Raw genomic sequence first — 12,127 nt, 5'->3', positions numbered from 1 at the left:
CGAAAACCGGTTTTAAAAATAGTTAATTAGAAAAGTGTTGATAAAAATTAACATTCATTTTTTAGAAGACTTTCAAAACAGAGAATCCGAAAAGCTCAGCACTCTCTTTGATGGCTAATCTATTTAAAGCTTTAATTTTAAGCACTAAGAAATACAATTTTTATTTAAAAGTAAAATATTTTTAGAAAAACTTATTAAAAATATTAATTTTGGCTTACCATTTGTATAAAATACTCAATATAAATTATATTGAATAAAAACAGAGTTAGGATTATATAGAATTTATAATGATATAATTTTTTATTTAATTTATAATTATATAATGATATAAGAAGAATTTATAATCATAAAATAATATTTTTTTCTCTTTATATTTTTTGAAATAATTTTTAAGTCCTATTTTCTACTCTATATCCTAGTCATAGTTTTCAAATTTTACCATTTAATCATTTTTTTTCCAGTGTAGAAATGATAGACACCCTTTTTTGTTAAGGTGCACCCATCAGAGTTGGCGGCGTTATGCAAATGCTCACACCCAAGGCACAAAGGCGAGTGAGGGCGAGGGGGAAAACAAGCGGAAAACCGAAGGGTTTTTGTGATTTCCTTGGAAAAGTGCGTGTGCAACTCTTTGAGGGAAAAACCCGCTCATTTTTCCACCGCCGTTTCTGGGCTGTTTTTATTAGACCGCGAAAAATCAACAGTGGCTGCTTGTCAGGCAGGGTGGTCTGGTCTCTGCTCTCTGGTCTCCTTCCTCTATTCATTTTCCCTCTAAACACTATACTCCTTTACCATCCTTGTTGTCCCGGCAAGGAGGTTGTTGTTTTTGGTCCTTGCGCGCACGCCGCTAAAAGGGTTTATGACAGCCTCCCGAAAAACGTAATGTCATAAAGTTCCGAAAGCAAATAGTTTTTGGGTTTGTGTGCTCTACAGTGAGAGAAACTTAGTTTTAGTTTATTTTACATTTTTTAATATTTATTTTTTTTGTTCATGTATTTGACGCATAAACCTTTCTTCGTTTACCGTATAAACTTCTGAGATCAAGTAACAAATAACGGTACAGGAGAGAACTCAGCATCCTATACTGGAGAGAGTGTGGAGCATCGCTCTCCCCCAGAACACTTGTATCCTCTCCTGGGGATCCTTTGCTCCCTCTCTACTCTCACCATTTTTGCTTTATGCTCATTTTGAAGTCTCCATTTTTAAAGTGTCGCTTTGTTGCTGAGGTCCTTCTTACAATCGCTTGTGTTTTTAAGTTTAAAAGGGTATTTTGCTTCTTAAAAATAGTTTAAAATATTAAATTAAATAGTCCTTGTCTTGTTGGTTAGTGAGTGTGTGTTATTTAAAAATGTTTAAATGTATTCTTTGAATGTAGTCCTTGAATTGTGGTGTGTTTCGTCCCTTTCGCGTGTGTTTAGTCTCCACAGAACTTAGAGACTCCATCGGCAAGTACCGTTATTTATTAAAAGCAAGTACCCTTTAAATGCGTGTATTTTTAAGATTAATATTTGAAAATAAAACATTATTAAATAAATAAATACAAAAAATAAAAAACATTTATGAAAATACTATAACAGGTGAGTTTATTTATTTGATATTTTATTAAAAATAATTATAGAATAATGTTTTATATATTAATATGGATTGGATTTCCTGAAGAATAATTTTTTTTACGTATTTTTTTATATAAAAATGCATTTTCCCCCCCTAAGTACCATTTTAAGCACCCTCAACCTGCTGAAAATTTCCCTTAAAATGAAACCTACCAGAACCTCTTTGAAAATAATTTCGCCCAGTGTACTATTTCCTTTTTATTTGATCTACAAATTAGTTTTAACCTTTTTCGAGAGTGAATGAAATGGAAAAAGAGTTGCAGTTGCAGTTGCGTTTGCATTTGATGTTGCACTGGCCAGGGAGCAGGGAGCAGTTGCTGCAACTCGAGTTGATGTTGCAGTTGCTGTTGCCTTCTGGGAATCATTTGCGCCTTCGACCTTCCGCTGACCCGCCGCCTGCCCCGACCTGGGCTAATTTACATAAACCTACGCAAACATCGGCCAACAACAAACAGAAACAGAAACAGAAACTAAAATAAAAATAAAATAGAACCAAAAACGAAATGAAACGAAGAAACCGAAAGGGTGAAAAACCATCTGTTTATTGTAGGTATTTTGTAGTTTTTTTTTATCGGCTAATTAGAGCCCCCCCTACTCCCACGCACGTGTTTCGAACCTCCTGCACTTGTTACCCATCCTCTACGCTTTTTAATTTTATTTATTTATTTTTTTTTATAATTTTATTTTTTTTTTGTATTTTTTTGTGCGAGGGTCCCTTGGCTCTGACAGTTGCTGTTGTTACGGTTCACCATGACCAACGCCAACAATTACCGCCGCAATTCTATTGTCTCTCGATTTCCTGGGCCCCTCTGATCATTTTTTTTTCCAATTCCAATTTTTTTTTTTTTTTATTGCTCATTTCCCACATGTCGCGGATACTCTTTCCCAATGACACTTATCTCGCCTTGTGGCGGAACCATTTTAATGAGCCCAAATTACTGGCACACACACTCCACGGAGCTGTTCAATCAGCCAAAAAAGAAAGGGGGATCGGATCGGAATAGAGGAGATCCACATGCACATGTCCGAGTCCGAGTCCGGCGGGCGGAAGTGGCCATTAGCCGTTAACCATTATCCATTAACCATTAACCATTTACCAGTTGGGCAGTTGGAAGATCGAACCTCGCACCCATCGATCTCCGGCGACAGACGTTTTGGGAAATGTCAAACAAATTCGAAGCGCCATCAGAAATTATGGATATTAATGAGGGTTCACTGTCTTTATGACTCAATTAGTGCCATGAATGCGGAAGGAGACTAATTCTGGGCAGTACGAGGGGTGCTTCTGCGATCCATGTATCAGGTACTATTTATTTCTTAAATAATAAATAGGGAAATATTATTAAAATTAATATTATTAAGGGTACATACTTGTACCTTCAGAAATATCTTCAAAAGATATGATATCCGGTCCTTGAAAGTGTGTTTTGGATAAAGATTATCATTATTTTGATGAGATTATATTATATTTTAATGATAATGAATTTTATAAAGTGCATATTATATTAAATAATTTAAATAATCTATTAAAAGAGACATAGATCTGTACTTTCAAGCATCAGATATCAAATTTTGTAACTTTATAACCCTAAAAACTTCTAAGATATATGTACTCGAAACTATTTCTTTCTTTAATAATAAGGGATATATTATTAAAATTTATAATATATAGATATATAATATAAATATTTTATTTATATTTTTATGAGTGTTATAAAGGGTACATACATATAATTTCAATGATATATTGAAATATTTTATTAAAATAAAGATAACCGGTACTTGAAAGTGTGTTTTGGATAAAGGGTATTATTATCCTTATAATAATCATATAATATTTTAATGATTAAGAATTAAAAAAACTGTATAATATATTTAAATTTAAATAATCTATTAGAAGAGACCGAGTTCAGAGACTTAAAAGTGTCTGATATCCAAGTCTTTAACTTTATAATCCCAAAAAACATGCATCTCCCCAGTACCATGACCTTATAATATTTATTTTTCTTTTTTTTTCCATTAAATGATATACAAAGTACTGCTTGTATTCGCTTGAGAACTTTGATGTTCTCAATGGGAAATGGGGAATGGGGAATATGTCTCACAAGTGGCCGGATTTGGTTTTACGAGCTCATCTCCCGTCTGATCGCACATTTTGCGCAATATACTTGATTTCTATCTGAGAGTATCTCTATATCTGTTTTGTGTATCTCTGTATCTGTGTATCTGTGTATCTGTGCTGTGAGGTAAACAAACTCAACCCATGAGATGCACAAAAGATGCGACAGATTTTTCTGTCAGACTTTATGAATGAATGCGATTCTTGCAGGGGGGATGGAATGTTGTAATCCAAGAAGTTGTCTCACTTCTCTACGGTTCGTTTATCGGCCTGCATTAATATGCGTATCTGTAAGATACTTCCGTTTCAGCTACCATACCATACCATACCATACCCCACAGCCCATGCCCTCTGCTCTCCTTACCTGGGCGCTACTTAAGTTTTCTTCGGGGATTCTCATCTCATCTCTGCTCTCGTCATCATCATCACGGTTTTCATCGCACATCCCAGAGGAAGTTCCAATTTGCTACGTCAATGAACCATGCTCCTGATTTGCTCATCAAGTGTCCTGGCCTGGGTCGTTTTTTTTTTTTTTTTTCTTTTTTTTATTCTTCGTCCTTGTGCTGGGCTGGGCACGTATATTTCCTTTTTTTTTGCTGTTGTTTCCCCCTCCCCAAAAGGACCTTGTATTCCTTCCTTTTTGGGTCGTGATTTCTGACACGGCGCTGACTGTTGGCTGTCAGCTAAAATCATTTTTGAATAAGGCCGCCAGTTAGCGAGGGTAGCTAGAGGAGTTTCTTTAGAAGATAGAGTAGATAGAGGAGGTTAAGATTCAGCTTCTAAGCTTAAAGATATCTGATTTTTTAATCATTTAAAAGACAGTTTAGCGGACAGTTTGGCGGACAAACGGACAGAACTATCTTCTAGAAATTATATAATTATTTTCTCATCTATTTTAAAAACAAAAAACTATAAAATATGATATGAAATATGAGAAAAATCTCTTTTAAAAGCTCTAAAATTCAAAGACCACCTCTCTCTGGTAGCCCATATCCCTGTCTTGAGCTTGAGGACCAACAAGGATCAACAAAAGTTGCGCCAAATTGTCTGTTTACATTAAATGCATAAATTATGCAGCCTTTTATTTACTTATTTATGTTCTCAGCTGAGCCCTGAGCTGAGTTTGCTTTGATTCCGCCAGCCACTTCACCCAAAAAATGCCAAATGCATAAAATATGTCACTTGGCCATGGAGGGGTATGTTTGTATATTTCAGTACATAATCTTCTATATAATACATGCTACAATATATATATTGTTCAATTTCATTTCGTATGCATTTGTAGTTGATGATTTTTCCACGGATTTCCATGGTTGTGCCCACGGTTTTCGCCCATTTGCTCTGATGTCCTAATGATGATGTCTTCTCGCTTTCAGTTTTGGGTCATTTGCTTTTCGAAAAACCTCCCTTTTTTTTTTGGATTTCTGCCAATGAATTTTAACCACCGGGTAACGCAACCTCCCCCCTGAGGGGTACGATAGTTGACAGTTATGTGTTGATGACAATGTTGTCGACAAACGCCTAGCAAGGACCTCTTCATCCTGATTTTCATTATTACTTTTTTTTTTTTCTACCCGCTGACTTTTACCCATCGTCATCCCATCGTGTTTTCGAAGCTACTTACTCGTGTAATCGCCCGAAAGAAAGTGCCTCTAATAGGTGAGTTTATGACCAATCGAGGGAGGTGTGTTTTGCAAACGAATTCCGAATTTCCATTAGTAATTTAAATTGTTTTGGGAAGAGTCTAAGTCTCCTTGAAATAATTTACTAGCTTATTTGAACTGATTATCTTTAAAATAAATTATATAAAATTATAAATACCATATAGGAACGATTTCTATATCAAGAAACCTATTTTAGAAACCCAAGAATCGAAGAATCTAGTTCTCGAAGGACAGAGGGGCATTTATTTTAAAATATTGGATAGTTTGTAGAAATATTGAATAATCTTCTGACTGGGTAGTTAATATCAGAAACTAGTCTTATGAATAATGTAATTAAGAAAACAGTGTCCGTTAATGTCCGCTTAAGAGAATATCACTCAAAAGCAAGTGTCATATTGAACCTTGGATTTATTTCCAGATCTTTAAATAAAAGTTGATACAAATTTTAGAATAAAAATACAAATACTATGCCCTTAAAAGTAAAATTTCGTGTGTCCGCTGAAGAGAATATCATCTAAATTACAACTCCTCAACAAGAGCCTCTTAGACAACAAAAAACTAAACAACTAACTGCCCTCTGGCTACTAGTCTGCCCCTCTTTGAATGGCAATCCTTGAAACAACCCCCGAATTAGTTAAAATACAAGGATATATAGTGTCGGAACCATCACACTCACTCGATGCATTCGGAGCACTCCGGTAATTCGGGGTCTAGTGCCGTTTGACATGAGTCGTAATCGAATCCCGTAGTCCCAACCCGAATTCGAGCTCTCGATGACCTCCCCAGATGATAGAGCAACCCTTAAGTGAGAACGAGATTCGCACAGGGCCGTATAATTAGTGTAATTACCTCAACAGCCTACTAAATTTGAGAAAAATGCAAACAAAAATTAAGAAATCACAACATTTATATCCCTCTGTCAACGAGCCTCCCTCCGACCCTCTCTGTCATTTTTCGGAAATTTCTGTGAACATTTCTGGGAACAATGGTGAACCGAGAATGGAGAACCCCGGTATCCTTGTGTATCCTGCATCCAGAAGTCTTCCTTTTTTCCAGGGACAAACAATTGATGGCATCTAATGACAGGGTGGATTGCAATTTTTCGTTTTAATTTCAGTGCCAACTTCTGTTCATTTCGGATCGAGGGGAATCCTCCATCCTATCCCATCTATCCTTTCTATTTAAAAAGTCTTTGCAGCAACTTTGCAGTTGCATTGTCAGGACATAGCTGTTATAAATTACATCGTACATATTGCCGGCCAACTTCCGTAGTCCTTTTGGTCTTTGGTCAAAAAAAAAAATGATTGGTAAGAATCTGATGGCGAAAAGTTGCCAATCACTTTCTTTGGAATCACAGACGGCATGATGCCTTGGATGTCCTTTTGACATCCGACAAATATTTTGTTAAAAACATAATTAACTGCTAATGAAAATATTTAGCAACGGCATCGATCCTTTGAAGTGAACATAATAAAGAACACACACACAGTAGCTTTGAAAAAATTCTTAACTGGAAATTATTTTTGCAAATTGGCCAAAAATCGCCAAATCATGGTCCTTTTTTTGCCAAGTCATTGGTAAATATTTTGGTGAATTTTATTTCAAAAAATCAAGTAGCCCTTGGAGCAATTTTTATTCGAAAACAAGTAGTCCGTGGATCAATTTTGTCAACTGTCAGACTGTATGGAGCTTGGAACTTATCCGGAATGGCTCATTCTACTTCTGAAACTCGTATGGGAAGCACACGTTTGCTCTAAAATTTCCAGTTTAAATTTCCCATTTATTTTCCATAAAAACACACTACAAATAACTCTAATTTCAAAATTTCAAGTCGATATTTCGGTATAAGTGTTCGAAAGAGTGATCTGAAATGTCGAGCTCGGCGAGAAGTGTGGTTGCTGTTCGGCATGGGTCAGAAATAGGAAGACAGTAAGTAATAATATATATTATTATATTATAATATTTTATAAATAATTCTAGGCTTAGACAATGGCCTAGGACAGGATTGGCTTTAAGTTCGAAACCGGAACGAATGGATATTAGAAAGGCGGCCCAGTTGGATGAGTGGGGGCACGGGACACTGTCCAGGATGAAGGCGGGTGACCGTGAGCCGACGGCCACTAGTCGATCGGCGAGGCTGGACTACATGGAGGATGCGACTGCCAGGGCCAAGATTCACAACAGTCGCTCCATGACCACCTTTAAAAAGCGCAACCGTCGCTTAATAACGGATCCTTTCAAGCCCCACGCCATTCCAATCGGGAGGTCCTGGCCGGTTGCATCGTATAAAGCCAGTAAGTTATAGATTCCTATATTTATACTATATACTTTAGTATAGATAGAACCATTTATAAACTATATCAATTATAATTTCGTTTCAGGGGAAAGCCAATCGAAGAGCCTACGGAATCAAATGTCTAAGACTAGTTGGTTTATTTTTTATTTATTATTTTATATAATTATATTTTATTATAATCCCTATCAGATATCGCCCTGTACCAGAAGATTGCCGAAAAGAAGCGTATAACCCAAAGGCTTCTTGATCTATTTCTTAATTGATCTTTTTTTTTTTGGAGCCGTTCTTCGCTGACTTCGAATACCACTCGCATTTATTCTGGAATTTCGTATTTCATGTTTTTGAAACATTGTTTTTTCGGTTTTCTACATTTGTAACACATTGCAAATTTATTTTTAAATAGAAAACATTTTCAAAATTTATTTAATCCGTGTTTTGTGTTTGGGTGGTTTTTATTCAAGATACTTATTAAATATTAAAACAAAAATAAATTTATAATGAACTTTCAGTATTTTTTCTTACTCTTGCTGTTTGCTATTGAAGCCGTACATTATGCGGCAGTCTGCTAGATCAGCAGTTGTTTTGGAATAAAATTGGGCATTTTTTCGAAAGTATGATTGCCAATTAAATAGTAATGATGCTGTAGACTTAAATAATATTAAAATAATAAGTTTCTAACATCAAATTGGTCAAAAACTTAAATACATCCTTGTACCGCAGTTACCAAAAAATAATCTAGTATTAAGAGAACCTGAAAGATGTTTTTTTTCCGAAAAGGCACGATCCGTAACATGTATATTTTTTAGCAACACTGTAATAACATGATAGATACACTAAAATTCTATAAGGAGTGGGCCCGGGGAACTAGTCTCGATTGGTGGGCTGCAAGTGGATATCCTGCCGACCAGGATCTTGATGGGATCATTATATAGTATTATATATAGCCCAATTCCTGTACTTGAACGGTGTGGATTGCAGAGCATCTCGATAATAGGGCGCCTCCTTGGACTGTCCTTGGTTAGCGTTGAAAAGAGAGTTCCGATTTATTTGTTATTTGTTTAGAATTACAGTGAAGCTTCTTGATCGTTGGATGTTGAAAGTCTAATTTATATTCCATTTTTTTTTTTTTCCAGTGTCTTTAGTAGTTTGCCGTGTGTTGTTTGCCGTATGTGGTTGTGTATTTTTGTTACATTTTGGACGATTTGTTTCTCAGTGTATTTCAAATTTTTTGGATTTGGGATCCCCATCCTTTCACTCTCTCCGGAAATATGCGGGTTTTGGGTGGGCGACGGACAAAGGACGTTTGGACGGTTGGACGGGACAGGACCTTCATTTTGCTCGACATATTTTGTTTTTTTTTTTTTTTTGTTCTACCTCCAAAGCAGCCAGATTTCCGATTTCTGTTTTCTTTCTTATTTTTCATTTTCTTGACATTTTTGAATTAATTTTTCCCTTTATTTTCGTTTAACGTGAACTCTTCTCGAACATTTGGCTGTAGAGGTAGCTGGTGGCCGACTCCTTGGATCCTGCCTCCTGGAGGCGTCGCTTCTCCATCTCCATGGCCCGGGCCTTGTGCACATCCATCACGGAGTTCAAAGGACCTCGCGATCTGGGCGGCTGCTCGGTGAGGGGTGGGGATCGAAACTTCTCCTCCGGATCTTCCTTATCCGGCCGCGTTATGAAGCGGACATCACGGCCTATACGGGCCAAGGACTAAAAGGATAATGAGATATGGAGCTAGTAGCTTGTAGAGAAACTACGAACATACCCGAATCCTGCGCAGACTTCTCATCACCTCGGGAGGCTCGCCCTGCTCCAGACCGCTCCGCGGCGGCAATTGCAGGACATTAAACTGCCTGCTGTAATCGAGGTCCTTGATGGCCGTTGCCGTGGGACTCAAAGGAATGAACTGCCGTGGCATGGAATTCCGAGACGCCCGAAAGTTTCGGGCGTCCGGAATGGGCGGCAGGCTAGTGTTCTGGGCAGATGCCAGAGGTGAAGGTCGTTCAGCTTCCGGGACTTCAGCAACCGCCGTCTTGGCAGTCGTCTTGGGTGAAGGATCCACCGGATCCGCCTGGGAAGAATTGGATCTCGGCTCCTGGGCGATCATCAGCTGGGTCAAGTGCTTCTCCTCGTCGCTCCGCGAACGCCGCGGCGGCTCTCCACCCAAGCTGGCCATTCGCATCTGATCGTCGCTGTTCCACTGATCCTTCTGCTCCTGCTGGAGCTGATCCTTCTCGAACTGCTGCTGCATCAGATCGAGCATCTTCTTCTGAGCCCGCCGCCGTTCCCGCTCCTTTCGCACTCGCTCCAAGGCACTCACCGAATCGATCTTCTCCAGATCCAAGTCATCGTCCAGGTCCAGGCGATCGTCCTCGGAGTAGTCGTAGGGACGATTGGAGGGCACACCGTTGCCATTGAGGATGCTCTGCTGGTAGAGGAAGTTCAGGGTCTTCACCGGCTTCAGTGGCGGCATTAGCTTGAAAGGACCTGGCTCGTGTTCCGGCAGTTCGGTCTCCTCCTCCTCCTCCCCGCCGTCGCCATGGTACCGATGGCGATTCCGTTCCCGGGCCGCTGCCAACGCCGTATTCCACATCTCCTGGCCCCGGCTCCGGGTCGTCGTCTTCACGGCGGTCTTCGTTTTGCTCGACGTCGTCCTCCACGTCTTCCACGCGGTCTTCCTGCGCGGCTTATCCTGCACCGACGCCGTCTCCTCCTCGGCTATGTCCGCCCGCGACGATGCCGCCGATATGTCCTCCGAGTCCGAGTCCTGGGGTATGCCCACCGCCACACTCCTGGGCCGATCGATCGCCGACCTGGCGGATACCGGCACAGTTCTGGTCGGGGCGGGCGGTGTTCCAGCAACTGATGAGGCTGCTGCGGCAGCTGCTGTTGCTGTTGTTTTTGGCGATGATCCTGATCCTGATCCTGATCCTGATCCTGTTCCCGTCCCAGTTCCAGTTCCAGTTCCAGTGCTAGTCCCAGTTCCCGCTCCTGGTCCTCCCCCTCCGTTTGTCCCCCCTCTGTGACGGTTGATTTGATGACGCCGCATACTTCCGGGAGAGGGGTACGGGAATTGGGGCTTCATCCGGGTGTTGGTTGAATATTTCCGCCATAAGGCACTCAACGCAGTCGTCCAGGTCGGATTAACCGCTATTGGTGTTGGAAATAAAATATAAAAAAAAATAATTACAATTAGTTGAAGTCAGTGGGAGGGCTAGCTTTGATAGAAACTGAATTTTAGAGCTATATAATTATATATAGTTTATAAAATAAAATTATTAGAAGGACAAGGGTCTATTTTAGAAGTATTTTTTAAGAATCATGACCTTCATTATAGTTCCATTAATTTTTAAATAAAAAATTGCAACCAGAAACAACAATCTAACTTCTTAAAAACGAGGTAGAATTTGTTAAAATAATTTTTGAATATTTCCACATATTAGATTAGACTGGACTGTCCATCTTACCCACTTGAATCCTTTGTCCTTCCATCCATAATACTCACAATTCAGGCCACTACGCATCTTGTTCAAACCAGCAACTTGAGAGCATCGCTTCAACATCCTTTCGATGGCTGAACCGCGATTTGAGATTAAAAGGATATATAATTGACAGCAGAATTTTGTAGAGAAATTTTGATATAATGCACGTCTATTTTTTTTGTTTTATATTTTTTGTTAGGGGGGGTGGGCCGATGTTTTTAAAACCGAAGAAAAAAAAAATAGAAAAAAAAGAACAAAACAAAAAAAATTACACGTAAAAATTTGACCTCTTGGCTTGACTAACGAAATTATACTGAACTATTTCCTTAATAAGAACTGGCAGGCGCCTCTCACATCCGACGGCGATATCAGGGCCTACTATTTATGTTTGTTTTATTCCAAAGATATTACTAAGTACTGTTTGAATACAATTTTTGATTTCTGTGTGTACGAGGTGTATTTGTATTTTGTGAAAAAAAAAAGAAAAATATAATAAATGTAAATATACAAAATGTATATAATGGTAGAGAATGTTAACGAAAGATGTTTAGAAGGCTGCGTATATGATTGTAATGAAATTATATAATCGATAAACACAATAATGCTGAAAATATTCTAACTATTTCAAAGCCATCTGTTATTGAGAATTTTTTCAAAAAAATAAAAAATAAAATCCCATCAGAACTCCAAGAGTCATAAAAAATAATAAAAAAAAAAAAAAACCTAAAAACCGAATGTTACTCAAAGTCATAAAAGATTTTATTTTTTTTTTCGCGAAAAAAATGCGCAAAAAAAATATAAACAACTTTGTGGACAAAAAACTGAGCTACAGAACTAAAAAACTGAATTCTAGACTCACCATAACCAAGGCAGGTTTCGTTATTTTTTTATTATTTGATTTATGATCTCGGCCTGAGGACACACGCGATTGCATTTTGCGTAATTTCGTTTGA

The 12,127-nt window shown here is 38.4% G+C and overlaps 2 protein-coding genes across 3 annotated transcripts; one reads left to right on the top strand and one right to left on the bottom strand.

Moving 5' to 3' along the window:
- The first annotated feature begins 7,090 nt into the window (after positions 1-7,090).
- On the top strand, positions 7,091-8,100 carry LOC6498770. The gene is made up of 4 exons (XM_001967205.4): positions 7,091-7,322; positions 7,374-7,687; positions 7,775-7,819; positions 7,879-8,100. The coding sequence occupies exons 1-4, from the start codon at positions 7,264-7,266 to the stop codon at positions 7,950-7,952; spliced, it is 492 nt and encodes a 163-aa protein (XP_001967241.2). The 5' UTR covers positions 7,091-7,263; the 3' UTR covers positions 7,953-8,100.
- A 607-nt stretch (positions 8,101-8,707) lies between these two features.
- On the bottom strand, positions 8,708-11,647 carry LOC6498781 (nucleolar and coiled-body phosphoprotein 1). Of its 2 annotated transcripts, XM_032452239.2 has the most exons (4): positions 11,494-11,647; positions 11,198-11,343; positions 9,458-10,842; positions 8,708-9,402 (listed from the first exon to the last, which is right to left on the bottom strand). In XM_032452239.2, exons 2-4 carry the CDS (start codon positions 11,253-11,255, stop codon positions 9,154-9,156), a joined length of 1,692 nt encoding a protein of 563 aa, XP_032308130.1. In that variant the 5' UTR covers positions 11,256-11,343; positions 11,494-11,647; the 3' UTR covers positions 8,708-9,153. The 2 variants fall into 2 exon arrangements, with proteins under 2 accessions (XP_032308130.1, XP_032308129.1); XM_032452238.2 differs by lacking the exon at positions 11,494-11,647 and having other exon boundaries at positions 11,198-11,487.
- Between the last annotated feature and the right edge of the window lie 480 nt (positions 11,648-12,127).

The sequence above is a fragment of the Drosophila ananassae genome, chromosome XR (assembly GCF_017639315.1).
Source record: "Drosophila ananassae strain 14024-0371.13 chromosome XR, ASM1763931v2, whole genome shotgun sequence".
NCBI lineage: Eukaryota > Metazoa > Arthropoda > Insecta > Diptera > Drosophilidae > Drosophila > Drosophila ananassae.
This window is presented reverse-complemented; position numbering and strand designations above follow the sequence as displayed.

Bases quoted from the DNA above. Each gene is read 5' to 3' on its own strand.
- LOC6498781 (XM_032452239.2), bottom strand. From the start codon at position 11,255: ATGTTGAAGCGATGCTCTCAAGTTGCTGGTTTGAACAAGATGCGTAGT. The intron at 10,843-11,197 runs GTGAGTATTATG...CAACACCAATAG, and splicing joins GATGCGTAGTGGCCTGAATT to CGGTTAATCCGACCTGGACG. The intron at 9,403-9,457 runs GTATGTTCGTAG...TTATCCTTTTAG, and splicing joins GAAGTCTGCGCAGGATTCGG to TCCTTGGCCCGTATAGGCCG.
- LOC6498770 (XM_001967205.4), top strand. From the start codon at position 7,264: ATGTCGAGCTCGGCGAGAAGTGTGGTTGCTGTTCGGCATGGGTCAGAA. The intron at 7,323-7,373 runs GTAAGTAATAAT...AAATAATTCTAG, and splicing joins GGGTCAGAAATAGGAAGACA to GCTTAGACAATGGCCTAGGA. The intron at 7,820-7,878 runs GTTGGTTTATTT...AATCCCTATCAG, and splicing joins GAATCAAATGTCTAAGACTA to ATATCGCCCTGTACCAGAAG.